This window comes from Oryctolagus cuniculus, chromosome 6 (genome assembly GCF_964237555.1).
Source record: "Oryctolagus cuniculus chromosome 6, mOryCun1.1, whole genome shotgun sequence".
Classification (NCBI taxonomy): Eukaryota; Metazoa; Chordata; class Mammalia; order Lagomorpha; family Leporidae; genus Oryctolagus; species Oryctolagus cuniculus.
The window spans coordinates 12,499,281-12,515,753 of NC_091437.1; the positions used below are offsets into that span (position 1 = coordinate 12,499,281).

General features: G+C 39.8%; 1 protein-coding gene across 2 annotated transcripts in view; it reads left to right on the forward strand.

Annotated features, from left to right (window-relative positions):
• The window catches only part of SNX2 (sorting nexin 2), a 77,531-nt gene extending 62,911 nt beyond the window's left edge, over positions 1–14,620 (forward strand). Inside the window, exons 9-15 of one of the 2 annotated variants that reach the window (XM_070076041.1) lie at positions 2,730–2,843; positions 3,097–3,190; positions 4,513–4,718; positions 9,774–9,917; positions 11,020–11,104; positions 11,214–11,285; positions 14,135–14,620. In XM_070076041.1, the coding sequence (XP_069932142.1) occupies positions 2,730–2,843; positions 3,097–3,190; positions 4,513–4,718; positions 9,774–9,917; positions 11,020–11,104; positions 11,214–11,236 (666 nt within the window). In that variant the 3' untranslated portion in view covers positions 11,237–11,285; positions 14,135–14,620. The remainder of the gene's footprint in view (positions 1–2,729; positions 2,844–3,096; positions 3,191–4,512; positions 4,719–9,773; positions 9,918–11,019; positions 11,105–11,213; positions 11,286–14,134) is intronic. The other variant, XM_070076040.1, reaches the window with a different exon arrangement.
• Positions 14,621–16,473: the final 1,853 nt, after the last annotated feature.

Genomic DNA, 16,473 nt, shown 5'->3' on the forward strand with positions numbered 1-16,473 from the left:
TGAATAATTGGCATTCATAGATGTACTTAAACAAGAGGGTTTTCAGATGTGTTTTTTTTCTTAGTGTTTTAATTCTTTCACTAAATTAATAGTAAATTACCTTCTTTGCATTGATATTCATAGTATAATCAGTCCCTTCCTAAAAATTTAAAACTTTAGGGGCCAGCACTGTGGTGTAGCAGGTGAAGCCACCACCTGCAGTGCCGGCATTCCATATGGGCACCAGTTAAGTCCCTGTCGCTCCACTTCCAATCCAGCTCTCTGCTATGGCCTGGAAAAGCAGTAGAAGATGGCCCAGGTGCTTGGGCCCCTGCACCACATGGGAAACCCAGAGGAGGCTCCTGGCTCCTGGCGCCTAGCTCCTGGCTTTGGATTGCCCCAGCTCTGGCCATTGCAGCCATTTGGGGAGTGAAACAGCAGATGGGGGACCTCTCTCTCTCTCTGCCTCTGCATCTCTATAACTCTGCCTTTCAAATAAATAAATAAATCTTTAAAAAAATTTAAACTTTAGTAAGGATATAGTTTATAGTCTAATTCTGAATGCTCTTTACTTGTTGTTTACATATTAAATTAGAGAAGGTGGTGGCAGAGAGTTGAGGGGATACAGTATTTGCCGTAGTTGTTAGAATACCACTTGAGAGGCTGGTGTTGTGGTACAGCAGGTTAAGCCGCCATCTGCACCTTGTTTGAATTTGGACACTTGTTTGAATTACGGCTGTTCCATTTCCAATCCAGCTCCCTTCTGGGAAAGCAGTGGAATACGACTCAAGTATTTGGGCCCCTGTACCCATGTAGGGGAGTAACCTAGGGGGTCGAAGATCTTTGTCTCTCTGTCTCTTCTCTCTCTGTAACTCTTACTTTCAAACAAGTAAATAAATCTTTAAAAAAAAAAGATGCCACTTGAGTTGCTTGCCTCCCATATCAGAGTGTGTTGGTTTGAGTCTTGACTTCTCCATGCATACCTGCTTACTGCTAATGCCCACTCTGGAAGGCAGCAGGTGATGCCTCAAGTAGTTGGGTACCTGCTTAGCACGTAGGAGACCTGGATTGAGTTCTGGGCTCCTGGCTTTGGCCTTGCCCAACCTCATTTTTTTGTGGAATATAAGTAATAAACTAGTGGAGAGCAGATCCGGTTGATTTTTCTCCCTTTCTCTGTCTCTTGTTCTCTCCTCCTTGGCCCTCTCCCCATACCCTTGCCCTTTCCCCTATCCCCAACACACCAGCACTGTAAACAGTGTTCTGCACAGTGTTCTGAACTGTTCCATCCCCTGGTCCGCTACCCAAATGGCCTCAAAGGGCCAGAGCTGGGCTGATCTGAAGCCAGGAGCCAAGAGCTTCTTACAGTCTTCCACACAGGTATATGGACCCAAGGACTTGGGCCATCTTCTACTGGCCATAGCAGAGAGCTAGAGAGGAAGTGGAGAAGCCAGGTCTCAAACTGGCACCCACATGGGATGTTGGCAGTGCAGACGGTGACTTTACCCACTATGCTGCAGGGCCAGCCCCTATTGAGGTTTTGAAACACAAACCTATGACTTGAAAAGACCTAAATTTGTAACCATATTTCTTTTTATATCTGAGATATTTGGCACATTTTGAGCTTTTAAGAACTGTTAAGAGTTCTAATTGTTGGCCGGTGCCGTGGCTCACTAAACTAATCCTCTGCCTTGTGGCGCTGGCACACCAGGTTCTAGTCCCGGTCGGGGCACCGGATTCTGTCCCGGTTGCCCCTCTTCCAGGCCAGCTCTCTGCTGTGGCCAGGGAGTGCAATGGAGGATGGCCCAAGTGCTTGGGCCCTGCACCCCATGGGAGACCAGGATAACTACCTGGCTCCTGCCATCGGATCAGTGTGGTGTGCCGGCGCAGCTCACCGGCCGCGGCGGCCATTGGAGGATGAACCAACGGCAAAAGGAAGACCTTTCTCTCTGTCTCTCTCTCTCACTGTCCACTCTGCCTGTCAAAAAAAAAAAAAAAAAAAAAAGAGTTCTAATTGTTATTTAAAAATTTTTTTAATTAGATAAGGTGAGCATTTGGGCTAGTGTTTAAGATGGCTACATGCCATGTTGGCTTGCCTGGCTTCAGTATTTGCCTTTGGCCCTTGAGTCCAGCTTCCAGACTTTGGGAGGCAGCCATGATGGCGCAAGTAATTGGGTCCATGCCAAGGGAGACCTGCACTGAGTTCCTGAGTCCAGGCTTCATTGACTCAGCCCTGGCTGCTGTCAGCATCTGGGGAGTGAGCCAACAGTTGAGAATGCACTCTCACTTGCTCGCTCTCTGCCTCTAAAATTAATAAATTTTTTCAAAAATTGAGTCCAGAATTTCTTAAAAATTCAAAGCAATGCATTCTTAACTGAGCCCAAGATTTTTCTTGGGACTTTCTTCTTCCCTTCTAAACAGTTTATTTCTGCTAGCAAACAGGTGGCCAGTGTTTGAGTGCTAGGCAATTTCTTAACATACTTTGACAAATGGTGTTTGTTCCATCTAAATGTAAACGTGCAGAATAAAAGCAAATGGAAAGTCTATTTTTTAAGTTTTCCTTTGAGAATGTACAAGTAGTGTATTTGAGAAATTAGATCTCGCTATTGAAATGTATGAGAGTGAAGAAAATAAAACCTCCCTTTTTTCTTTTTTTTTTTTTATTTTGGAGGAAGGGGGAGTCCCTTTTGTGCCCAGTTAAACCTCCAGGCTTTTAACCGGTTTGTTTGCCCTTATTTGTCATTCAATTCCAGCTGCCGAGAGCAGTTAATACTCAGGCTCTGAGTGGAGCGGGAATATTGAGGATGGTGACCAAGGCCGCCGACGCTGTCAACAAGATGACCATCAAGATGAATGAATCGGATGCAGTAAGGGCTGATTTCTCGACTTGAATAATGAGATGAATTAATGAGCCCAACAATTGCATTTTAAAGCTGTACAAGTAGAAAATAGGATATTAATTTGCTTATTGAGTTTAGTTCCCAGGCACATCAGTTGACCACCATGGTCATGCGTGGTTACTTTGTTGCTTGAAAACAAAGACTATAGCTTTCTATTGGTAACCTAATTTACAATGGTTTGTTCTTCCTAAATTAGCTCCATTTTTCATTTTTTTCTTAGTGGTTTGAGGAAAAGCAGCAGCAGTTTGAGAATCTGGATCAGCAACTTAGGAAACTTCATGCCAGTGTTGAAGCCTTGGTCTGTCACAGAAAAGGTTTGTATGCCACGTTACTTACATGTTTTGCACCATAAAGCTAACTATTTTATTTAAATTTTATAAAGCTAAATATTCTGAAGTTACCGTAGAAGCGAGAAAACAGTAATTAGGAGAATATTTTCCTATTTCAACTTTGTTTAAAGTTTTTGTTTATTTTGATCTGATTTAGAGGTTCCAAAGTCCTAAGATAAGAGGACTATTTGGATTTTGAGTTACAACTGTTGTTACCTGGCTGATTCCAGATGAAGATGTCTTACTCATTAGTAACTGTAATTAAAAAAAAAAAAAAAAAAAAAAAAACTTGAAATTCAGGAGTTGGTATTTAAGATTTTTCTTGGTTGTATTTGCCTTGTACTTCTCTTTCTTGGAAAACCCTTTGAAGTATTTGTTCTCAAGCACAGTATTTAAGAATTGGGAGGGTATTGGTAAAAAATCATAGAAATAAGAATTATAATATTTTAGCCACAGTGAAGTTTTTGGGTTTTGGTTTGTTTTATTTCTGAAGAATCAAAGATTTAATATCAGTTTTCCCAAATACTTAATAGGTAACTGAGTATATGAAGTATATGACATTACCAGCGATACATTTCATTAGGACTGGTACAGAAACCTAATATTTTTACATCGAAAGTAGTTTGTAACGGCTTTTCCCCTTGTGTTCCTCGTCTCTTAGGGACTGACTGTGGTTTTGTAGAGAGCTCTATGTAGTGAGAGCAGCAGAGCAGTTTGCAGGCTGTGAGGGTGTCCATCGTTGTCAGTATCAGTACCCGACCGTCTGTTTTATTTATGTGACGTATCTGAAGTGGTCATGGGCAAGATTTTAGAAATTCTGATATCTTACTGAGCATTGTTGTTGAATTAAGAAAAAGGCTAAGATCTGTGTGAACTGTATGTAAAATTTTACCTTGCTTTTCTTTTATTAACTAAACAGTATTCTTAAAAATTACAATGCTTTCCCTGACAGATGTTTGAAGGCCAAAGAATGTAGTATTCATCAGCTCTCCTGTTAAAGATACAAGTGTGTTTCTTGTGTTTCAAAGGAATGGAGAGAGCAAGAATAAGCACTTCGGTGGAGAAAGGGGCATAGGCTATTACATTAAGTTTCAAACATGGTTCATTCCCTGGAATACAGACAGTGATTCTTGCAAGTTTCCAGTAGAGCATTTGGCATTTGTGCCCAAGGCATTCTGAGGACTCATTGTTTCATATTAATTAATTTATTATGAATAGATAAAATTTTGAGAGAAAATAGGAAAATCAACGCAGCGTTTGAAAGTTTTGCTAGTGAACACTGAAAGTCAGTACTTTTTTTATTCCAGAACTTTCAGCCAACACAGCTGCGTTTGCTAAGAGCGCTGCCATGCTGGGGAATTCTGAGGACCACACGGCTTTATCTAGAGCTTTGTCTCAGCTCGCCGAGGTCGAGGAGAAGATAGACCAGTTGCATCAAGAGCAAGCCTTTGCTGACTTCTACATGTTCTCAGAGCTGCTTAGTGACTACATTCGTCTTATCGCGGCAGTGAAGGTAAGCCCCGCTTCGCAGTCCTCCTTGCATTCTTCTCACTTTGGTGGTTTGCTTTCCAGAGTTTGGTGCTTCCTGTTGGGCGTCTGAATTCCATACTAGCACATGTGAAATAGTTTCAGGGTGAGGATTAGTAACTTAACGCTTTCTTCTACTGAGGCATGGGCAGTACTACGGACAGAACTGACGTTTGACGAGATCTGAGGAAGACCAAGAAAATAGAAAGCAACACAAGTTGTTTTTTTTGTTTGTTTGTTTGTTTGTTTTTTGACAGGCAGAGTGGACAGTGAGAGAGAGAGAGAGACAGAGAGAAAGGTCTTCCTTTGCCGTTGGTTCACCCTCCAATGGCCGCCGCGGCCGGCGCTGTGGCCAGAGCATCGTGCTGATCCGATGGCAGGAGCCAGGAGCCAGGTGCTTTTCCTGGTCTCCCATGGGGTGCAGGGCCCAAGCACCTGGGCCATCCTCCACTGCACTCCCTGGCCACAGCAGAGAGCTGGCCTGGAAGAGGGGCAACCGGGACAGAATCCGGCACCCCGACCGGGACTAGAACCCGGTGTGCCGGCGCCGCTAGGTGGAGGATTAGCCTAGTGAGCCGCGGCGCCGGCCCGCAACACAAGTTTTTCTATTTGCAACCTATGTATTTCTGTATGCAGATTTGCAATTAATTGAGAATGTTTCTTGACTCATTCTAGTGCTAGCTGAAATTGCCTTCTGGACTTTTAACATTAGTAGAACTGACAGTCTCATAAGAAATAGCAGGGTTGCTATGGATGTATTTCATGGGGGCCTCGACGTGAGTCTGGGTTGTGATCACTCAACACTGGGTTGTGTGTATACTCGGTGTGTAGTCACCATGTGTCTTTCAGCAAGACACAGCTACTTTAGATTGTAAATTGTGTTATCTCATGATAATGTTCAAATAGTCTAACTTCTGAATAATTGGGAAGGTAATCCAGTTAAAAGCTAATATCTACAGGTAGCTCCGAAATTCAGACAAGGAAACTGAGCTGAATGTTACTCAGGGAAGGGAGAGCTGGACATTAATTGTTTGTATTTTTTTTTTTAGAAAACTTTTATTTAATAAATACAAATTTAGAAAATGCAACTTTTGAATTATAGCGGTTTTTCCCCCCATAAGCACCCTCTCACCCACAAACCATCCCATCTCCTACTCCCTCTCCCATCCTATTCTTCATTAAGATTCGCTTTTAATTATCTTTATATACAGAAGAGCAACTTAGTATATCCTAAGTAAAGATTTCAGCAGACTGCACCCACACAGACACACAAAGTATAAAGTACTGTTTGAATACTAGTTTTACCGTTAATTTTCATAGTACAACACATTAAGGACAGAGATCCAACATGGGGAGTAAGTGCACAGTGACTCCTGTTGTTGATTTAACAATGGACGTTTACTGTTTACATTGAATTCAAATACTAGAAAGTTAGTGAGACCTTGTTCCTCACTTTAGTATGCAAAGTTTTTGCAGCTAAAATCTGGTTAAGGTAGTGTTTATCTACACTGAGAACCTTGATGCATTGCATATCTAATAATTACAACAGTTTCTAGAGAGTTCTTAGCACTTCAAAATGGTGTTCCCTTAGATTTGATAAAATTACTTGAGTTCGGGAATGGTTTTGTGGCGTAGAAGGTCAAGCCTGTGCCTGGCTGCTCCAGTTCTGATTCGGCTCTGTACTAATGCACCTGGGAAAGCAGCAGAGGACGCCTGCACCCGCACTGCATAGCATTTCATCAGGCGGAAGCAGCCCCTGGCCCCTGGCTCCTGGCTCCTGGCTCCTGGCTCCTGGCTGGCTGTTGCTGCCTTTTGGAGAGTGAACCAGTGGATGGAAGATATGTCTCTCTCCTTTCTCTGTTTCTGCCTTCCAAATAAATAAATAAATTGTTTTTTTAATTACTTAAATTTACTCTTAGGTGTCACTCTTTATACCCCTGTGGCTACTTTTTCTTTTCAGTTAGAGATGTTAATAGAGGTAGCAGTTAGCAGAGTATAGTTTGTTACATATAGTCAACTTGTGATCTACAGAAATCCACTTTACACAGGATGATTCCTAGGTGGATCCCTTTACTCTCAGCTCATTTCAGAGCTCCCACTAGCAAGAGAGTTTCTGTGAAAAACCAAAAAATATTTCCAAAAACTATGTAGCCCAGAAGCCTGCCTTGTTCCATAACAGGTTATGCTGCCGACTGCAGTGCCGGAATCCCATGTAAGTGTCAGTTTGTCTTCCCACTACTCCACTTCTCATCCAGCTCCCTTCAGTTTGCACCTGGGAAAGCAGCAGAAGGTGGCATATGGCAGAGCTCCCTCTCTCTGTGTAACTCTGCCTTTCAGATAAATAAGTAAATCTTTAAAAATGTAGTCCGGTAAAGGATGTTTTGTGTACTTTCTGAGAAGTGCTAACATGGCAAAGACCTGGAAGGGGTGAACTGCTTCTGTTGATCCTTCAAAAACCGTTTTCCTCGTACTGCATAAATCTTTTTCTTGTATTTTACATTCTATTACACTTCTATTCATGTTTCTGAGAATATTTTCTGCAAAAAAAGTGGTACAAAAATGTACCACAGTCAATCAAGTTTAGGAAATAATAGATACAGTGTTCCTGTTTTAGAAATTCAGAGGTCATTTTAAAAGCTCACAACCATCTAGGGGTAAACAAAAAAATAAATAAGTAAGTCTTTTAACTTCATTTAATCCAGAGGTTTCTACATTTATAGGAACAGAAATTCTTTCTCACACAATATCTATATACATATATGGAACACACTTTGTGAAATGGTGAATTAATGATCATTGAGTCAGAGAGGTAAGAGTAATGATTGAGTTATACTTTGAGGTAAATTAGACTCTTTTAGATTGGTTTTCTGCTGAAACCTAGCCCAGGTCAGCTGCACAGAGGAGCTGTGGAATTGTGGAGAGGGTGGCAGGTAATTTTTGTGGATTTTTGTTGTTGTTTAGTGCTTTGTTTTGAATGAATTCAGTTGTATTTGAAAACGTAGTACCCTTACGTGATAATTCATACAGCCCCAAAAATTCGATTTCACTTGCACGGAACTAAGGACCTTAGTCATGAACTATTAGATTCTAAATTTCTCTTTACAGTGAGCTTTGCTGACATAATAAAGCTTGTTCTACCTTCTCTCCCTTCCTTTCTCATAAATGGGCCCTAATCTTTGCCAAGTTTTCCTGCCCATAGTGGTAGACAGGGGCCCCATATCAAAATACGTAAATGGGTTCCATTGCTTTTAATGGTTGCGTAACATTGCATCATACCCTGTACTTTGAATTGTTTAAACAATCTGACTTAAAGAATATTAAGTATTTCAATAGTAAGTCCTTGGACATACATTTTGTAGAAGCAGAAATGCTAACCAAAGGGTGTAAGCATCTTGAATTTCTTTTGTTTTTTTTTAGACTTACTGATTTATTTGAAAGAACTACAGAGAGGTAGAGACAGAGAGAGGTCTTCCCATCTGCTGGTTCACTCCCCCAGATGGCTGCAAAGGAGGAGCTGTGCCAATCCTAAGCCAGGAGCTTCTTCGGGTCTTCCCTGTAGGTGCAGGAGTCCAAGCACTTGGGCCATCTTCCACTGCTTTCCCAGGCCATAGCAGAGAGCTGGATCGGAAGAGGAGCAGCCGGCACTACAACCAGCACCCATATGGGATGTCGGCGCTTCAGGCCAGGGCTTTAACCTGCTGTGCCACAGCGCTGGTCCCCCAAAGCCTATTATTTTTAACATGCTGTCTACATATTTTTCTCTTGAATAATTCCTACAGGAATGTGTTTTTATTTATTGCTTCTTGATTCAAAAAGTTCTTTATTTGGAATAAATTAGAATGACTCTGGTTTAATGCTTTGTGATTCACCCAGTTGATTACTGCTTGCTTCATTTTTTCAATTAGTGAATCCTAAAGCAACATTACTGTGGCCCCAGCCGCAAGCTAGAGCAGGCATTCCTCGTGGAGGCAGTTTTTTTTTTTCCTGAGACTTCTAATTACTCTCATGTCCATGTCTCATTTCGTTCCTTCATTCACCTGTTCTTCCTGTGCCAGACCACTTACAGAAAGTTGTGGATTTAGTTGACTTGTTCTGTTTGTACCTCTTTTCTATTTCTTCATTTATTTTTCCATGCTAGACACATGGTTATAAGTATTCTTTTGCTCTGTCTGGTGTAATACTTTTTTTCTTTTTCATTTTCTATTTTTCCTTTACTTTTCAATTGCTTTGCCTTTTTTTCTTTAAAGATTTACTTACTTATTTGAAAGTCAGAGTTACACAAAAAGGAGGAGAGGCAGAGAGAGAGAGAGAGGTTTTCCACCCACTGTTTCACTCCCCATTTGGCCGCAACAGCTGGAGCTGTGCTGGTCTGAAGCCAGGAGCCTCCTCCTGGTCTCCCATGCAGGTGCAGGGCCCCTAGGACTTGGGCCATCTTCTGCTTTCCCAGGCCATAGCAGAGAGCTAGATTGAAAATGGAGCAGCCGGGACACGAACTGGCACCCATATGAGATGCTGGCACTGCAGGCGGCAGCTTTAACCACTACACCGCAGCACCAGCCCCTGCTTTGCCTTTTTTAATTTTAAATCTCTTCTACCAGGTTTTTCTTTCTTTAGTTCCTGTTAGGAGTTTTTCCCATTTGATTTTTTACATTTCTAACATGTTTCCAACATTTTAAATCTGCTTTTGATATTTAGTAGGAAAACCTCCAAGGTAGATATAACAAAAGCATTTTCCTGTTAAAGATTTTTTTTTCAAGGCCTTGTCTTACAGCCATTTTTAAGACCCTAAGAACTAGTGAACTTCATCTTGTGTGTGATGTGTTTATTCTTAGCTCTTATTTTTTGTTCAGTGTCAAGATTTTTTGTTTTTAGCTATTGAAAATGAAAATTTGATCTTAGCATGCTTATTTTCTCTATTTAGTAAATTAGAATGGCATTTAAATAATTGTTTTTATACTTTCTGACATTACAGAACTTTTAGTGTAATGAAAGTATGTTACGATTCACACTTATTTAATAGCGTTTTATCATTCACTTGTAGGGTGTATTTGACCATCGGATGAAGTGCTGGCAGAAATGGGAAGATGCTCAAATTACTTTGCTCAAAAAACGTGAAACTGAGGCCAAAATGATGGTCGCAAACAAACCAGATAAAATACAGCAAGCGAAAAACGAGATAAGAGAGGTGACTGCTAGATGCTTTCTCTTTACTCGTTTTCATGTCATTCATGTGTACAGAATTTTTCATAAATTTTTTTCTGAGCCATTTGGTACTTAGCTGTTTTTCCATGTTTTAATGAGCCGTGTTAGAATTATCTTAATATTTTAATCCTCATTAACATCTCCGGACACCTTTGTTACCTCCACATGACTATCATATGGATAAAAAAGCAAACAAGGAAAAGATCTAAAATTAACTTTTGTGTGAGTTGTTGCACATTGCTTCTTAGATTGTGAATTCGGTTGCAGGGGATAACTTCTTGTGTCTAAAATGGTTTTTAGACACAGACTTACCCCAAATTTAGCTGTTTGGCCACATGAATCCCCATATATATAAGTATTATATATGGTAATATAGAACATTTGTGTAAGTTTATTATAATGTATACACTTTTTTTGCCATGCTTCAATAAGGAAATTGAAGAGGTAGGACAACCTTTACATTACTAAAAATAAATGTACCTGCTCTGTGAAGAGTATGTACTCAGTGTTTTGGTTATGTAGTGGGAAAAATGCCATCTCATTACTTAAATCCTCAATTATTTTAACTATTCCATTTGGTCACTAGTGAAAATATTTTATTGTGTCTACTGAATTTAGGCACCGTGTTGTGTTTTGTTTGTCGTCAGTAGGCCATGATTAGCTTTGTTTTTACTTCATTCATTTTCCCATTACAAAGATATTTTAAAAATGTCCGTCATATAGTATTTCTGTTTTAAAATATTTCCATGACCATGTAAATTGTTATGAATGTGTGTTCTTGAAATTAATATTATGGATACATCCTGGAATAATTAATGATATAAACATGAGAAAATTATGCTGTATCATTGCTAATTTATTTTAGTAGCAAATTTGATACTCAAAATCTTTTAATTATTGTAGTTCAATAAATATTAGAATTTTTGGTAAATCTGTCAGTGAAATATTAATGGAAATTAAGCTAACATGCATTTCTACTAGAAAAGTAAATACGAATTCAAATAATTCTAAATTGGAGTTTGCAAATATTGAGCTTTCTTGAGAGCGAGATTAAAATATGTCTTCCTTTTGTTTGTTTTTATCAGTGGGAAGCAAAAGTACAACAAGGAGAAAGAGATTTTGAACAGATCTCTAAAACGATTCGAAAAGAAGTAGGAAGATTTGAGGCACGTATTTTGCTCTTTTTGTAATGAGGTCACTTTTTGTTGTAATTCTGTTATAAAATTGAATTTATTGTTTTACTAATGAACTCCTTTTTTCATGCTTTATACTTTAACAGAAAGAAAGAGTAAAGGATTTTAAAACTGTTATCATCAAGTACTTAGAATCATTAGTACAAACACAGCAACAGGTAAAGCTGATTTTTTATGAGTTTACAAATTTCTAGAATTTGGTTTTGCTCTACATTTTTGTTTTAAAGACAGTGACAAATTAAATGGGCTCTTAAACTCAGTGAAAAAGAAGAAATGGAGTAGAAAAAGCCAGGGAGGGCAAAGGAAAAAATGATGGTTAAAGTAATTGGAAACCATTTCAAGTCCTTTTTGTCTCTCCTAGCCAGTAAAAACTTTTCCCAATTTTAGGCCCTGAGAAGTCTCATGGAAAACTTTTCCCTTTCTCTGTCTTCGTAGTTTTGTTTCCTGGTTCATCAGGTGTATTTGAGTAACTTCTCTAAGGAAGTTGTTCTCTCCTATAAAAGAGCTTAAATTAAAAACTAAGTTTTAAAAATAATTTTTTAAAAATTTGTACTGTTTGGATTTTTGTTTTTGTTGTGTTTGAAGTTGGTGGTGGTTGATGATTGCAAGTGGCATTTGTGTCCTTAACTAGAGAAAAACCATAACATAAGTTTTAATGATACAGTCATAAAATCAATAGCAGGTTTTTTCTGCATATTTTAATGGGAATTTGACTAACAGATCAAATCATTTAATGTCTTGATAGAATAATTTCTCATCCAATTTTATATATATGGATCTAGAAACTTGTCCATGTAAAATATAATAGATTATACTTTTAATTTGGTCATGGAATCTTCAAATTGTATTCAGAGACTTTATTTATTCGTTAGTTATAAGGCAGAGTGGCAGGGATGGGGAGACAGAAGAACCTTCCGTCTGCTGGTTCACTCCCCAGCTGCCAGGTTTCTGGAACTGATTCTGGTCTGTCATGTGGCTGATGGAGCTCATGCTCGGATTGTTTTCCTCTGCTTTCCCAGATGCATTAGCAGAAGCTGGATTGGTAGTGATATAGTCGGGACTCAAACCCGCGCTCTGATACAAGATCCTGTGTCACAGGTGCCACCCAGGGCCGCCCCAGGGTTTTCCGTTCTTCCTCCTTTGATCCCATCCTTCTTGGCTAGCAGTACCATAAGGTGTGAATTCCTCTTAAGTAGGAGATGTTATCACTTGATGTTGGATAAACATTATTGAGTGTAATCTTTTTAATATGCAGTAATCTGTTTCTAGCACATTTTTCATCTACTTGAAAGGCAGAGTGGCACAGGGAGGCAGGGGATCTTCTTTGAGGCCACTGTGGTGTAACCGTTTCAGCCACCAATCAGCAAGCCCATATGGGAGTTCCAGTTCAAATTCCACCTACTTCTCTTGCCATCCAGCTTCTTGCTAATGTGTCTGGGGATACAGCAGAAGGCCTAGTGCTTGGGGCACTGCCACCCATGTGGGGGACCTAAGTGGAGTTCTGGGCTCCTGGCTTTGGCCTGTAGTAGCCCCATACATTTGGGGAGTGAACCAGCAGGTGGAAGAGTTCTGTCTCTTTCTCTGTCACTCTGCCTCTCAAGTAAGTAAATGTATAAATAATTTTAAAAGAAAGAAATCTTCTGTTCATTGGTTCACTCCCCAAATGCAGGCAAAAACAAGCAGGGCTGGTCCAGGCTGAAGCCAGGAGCTAGGAACTCCATCCATGTCTCCACATGCTTGGAGAAGACCCAAGTAAGTGCTTGGGCCACTGTACCCACCTGGGAGACCTGTAAGAAGCTTTAGGCTGGTGGCTTCAGATGGGCCCAGCTCTGGCCATTACGGCCATTTGGAGGAGTGAACCAGCAGATGGAAGACCTGTCTCTCTGTCTCTGCCTCTGCCTCTCCGTAACTCTGCCTTTCAAATGAATAAATGAATCTTTAAAGAAAAAGACAAGACCCAAATCCGTGGGCCATTATCTACTACTTATTAGGGTACATTTGTAGAAGCGGGATCAGAAACAGTATGGCTGAGTCTCAAATAGCACTCTGGTATGGGTATGGCATCCGAAGGGATGGCTTAGCCTGTGGCAGCATGATGCCTGCTCCAGGAAGGTTTTTAAAAATTATATTGTTGGGGCCGGCGCTGTGGCATAGCGGGTAAAGCCGCTGCCTGCAGTGCCAGCATCCCATATGGGCGCCAGTTCAATTCCCGGCTGCTCCACTTCCGATCCAACTCTCCTCTATGGCCTGGGAAAGAGGTGGAAGATAGCCCAAGTCCTTGGGCCCCTGCACCCGTGTGGCTCCTGGCTTCGGATCGGCGCAGCTCTGGTCATTGCAGCCAGTTGGGGAGTGAACCAGTGGATGGAAGACTCCCCACTCCACCGCCGCCTCTCCTTCTCTTCTCTGTGTAACTGACTTTCAAATAAATAAATATATCTTTAAAAATTATATTGTTTACATCAAAACCTGAAATTAGCCAATAGTAATTAATGGTATAAGTAATTTTTATATGAGGGCCAGTTTTTTGGCCTACCAGGTTACGCTGCCACCGGCAACTCTAACATCCCTTATGGATGCCGGTTCATGTCCCAGATGCTCCTTCCTGTCCAGCTCCCTGCCAATGCACCTGGGAAAGCAGTGGATGATGATGACCCAAGTGCTTGAAGCTCCAGGCTTCAGCCTAACCCAGCACTGGCCTTTTGGCCTTTTTAAGATTGAACCAACAGATGGAAGATCTCTCTCCCCTCTGTCCTGCTTTCCATAACTTTGCCTTTCAAATAAATAATGTTAAAAACAATAGGGAGGTTAAAATCATCCCTTTAAGAACCCAGTGCTCACCATTAATAGCTATTATTTGCTAATTAAAAATGTTTTTTAAAACCCAGAAATTACTGTATTTTAATCACTGTTGTTTAAGAATAGATCGTTCTAAATGACACATAGGATATATGAGTGCATATGATGGGAAAGATAATCAGAATATCTTGTCTTTTTTTCTCATTCACAGCTGATAAAGTACTGGGAGGCATTTCTTCCTGAAGCCAAAGCCATTGCCTAGCAGGAAACTGATTCCTGCTAAGAAAACTTGGGATGTGTGTTTCAGTTACGCTGAATTCCACAGTGAAATCATTTAAAACCATCTAAATAAACCACTATATATTTTATGAATTACATGTGGTTTTTTATATACATATACTCTGACATTTTATTACAAGCTGCATGTCCTGACCCTCTTGGAATTAAGTGGACTGTGGCATGACATTCTGCAATACTTTGCTGAATTGAACACTATTGTGTCTTAAATACTTGCACTAAAAAGTGCTCTGCAAGGCGAGAAAATTTTACAATATTTTTTCTTTACAATATGTTCTGTAGTAAGTTTACCCTCTTTATGAAGTGAATTATCAATGCATTGATTAATGTTCACTTATACATTCCTGTACAGAAATTATGATTTTGTGATTACAGTAATAAAATGATATTCCTTGTGAAATATTAGTAACACATTATTTGAGTATGTAAATATATTAGGGATCTTTTCATAGCATTTTAAAAGCATTTTCTTCTGGACATATATAAAAATGATACTATGATTCCTTACATATTTTGATTGATAGGAAGAGCTGAACTCTTATATTTTACATGAATAAATGAAGCTTAAGTTTTCTTACAAAATCATCATATACCAAAGAATATGTATTTCTTGATTGTCTTGGGTAAACAAAGAATAATTGTTTTTGTTTTTATTTGTACTTATTTGAAGTGCCCGATTTAAAAATTAGAGGGAAAAATGTATTTATGTGCTTCTGTTAACAAGTCCCATGGATTTTGCTTCTCTTCTGTTGTTATCTTCAAAATCTGCATAGATTTATTTTTTCCTTTTTTTTTTTTTTTTTTGTTTCAAACTAAAATTAGATCAACTATTATCATAATTGACCAGGAATGACACAGTGTGATTGGATGAATAACCAAAGACAGCACAAAGTGAACTGGAAGTAAAATGAAGTGTAATTTGCCATTGGCAGCTCTCTCACGTTTTTTGTATTCTGTTTAGATGGATGTTATCTAGTCCTTAATGCTGATACATTTTTGTTATGGCTGTTATTTTCTTCTTTTAAAACATATTCTTGGAAACAGCCCTCCTTGAGCTGTCCAGCCACATCTGCCTTCTGGAGGAAGAAGACGCGTGTGTTGCTTGGATCCTCGCTGTCGGCTCATTGGAGGCCGTCTCGGTGGCAGGTTCCTCAGTGTGTGTTTGCTCCGCTTGTTTTGTTGAAATAGTAAGTCTACCGTAGGTGTTACTCTGATGTATACTCCTAGAATCCAGAAGAGCGCCTATCTCTTAATGAGTTAATAAGAAGACTTGATAGATTAAATAGGAAAGAAAAAACCCAGAAGATGCCAAATGTAGTGTGGTATTCTTTGTTCCAAGGAAAATAGCTTAAATGAGTAACTCTCAGTGACGTATGTCCAATGCCCCATTACTTTTGAGCAGAAACTAGGCTCTCCAAGAATACAGTTTTACTGAAGCAATGTCATGGTACTAATGACTTCCAAAGGTAGAGTTTACATGTGGGTAATAACTTAGTTACTCAAGCCAGAATCTTTCATTCACCTGTGGTACATTCATTAGAATATTCAGCGTCTCTGAATAAAATAATAAAAGTCAGAAAAGTCATGGATCCAGACTTCACTCCCTTTACCAACATTCACAAGAAGATAAGGAGTGTGGTGGAAATTTCAAGTAAATTAACAGGAACCTCTGATACCTAGCACCACTGTAATAGAATTTAATTGTTTCATCAATGTTCTTGGCTCTTATTCCCCTTTCTAAAGTGTTCCCGTTCCAAGTAAGTTGTACAACAGCATTAATAGTTAATAGTATAATTTCTGAGTCTCAAATATTTTTTTGAATCAGATGCATAAAGAATGACTATCATAGAATAATATTATGGACAGTTTGAACTCAGGATCAGCATGCATGTGTCCAGTCTTCTTTAAAAAAAAATTTTTTTTGATTGATTTGAATGGCAGAGTGAGAGAGAGATCTTAGATTTGCTGGTTCACTCCATAAATGACCACAACAGCCAGGGCTAGGCCAGGTTAAGATAACAGCCAGGAACTCCATTTGTGTTCTCAGGTGGGTGGCAGGAGCCCAAGTACTTACAAAACATAGCTGCTGCCTCCCAGGCACATTAGCAGGAAACTGGATTGGAAGCAGAGGAGCTGGGACTTGAACCAGCCACTGCACTACTGGATGCTGGTATCACAAGCATCACGCTCGTCCCCAGATGTTCAGTCTCACTTCTGTCACTTAGAGATCTCTGAATTGGGGCAAATCAGCGA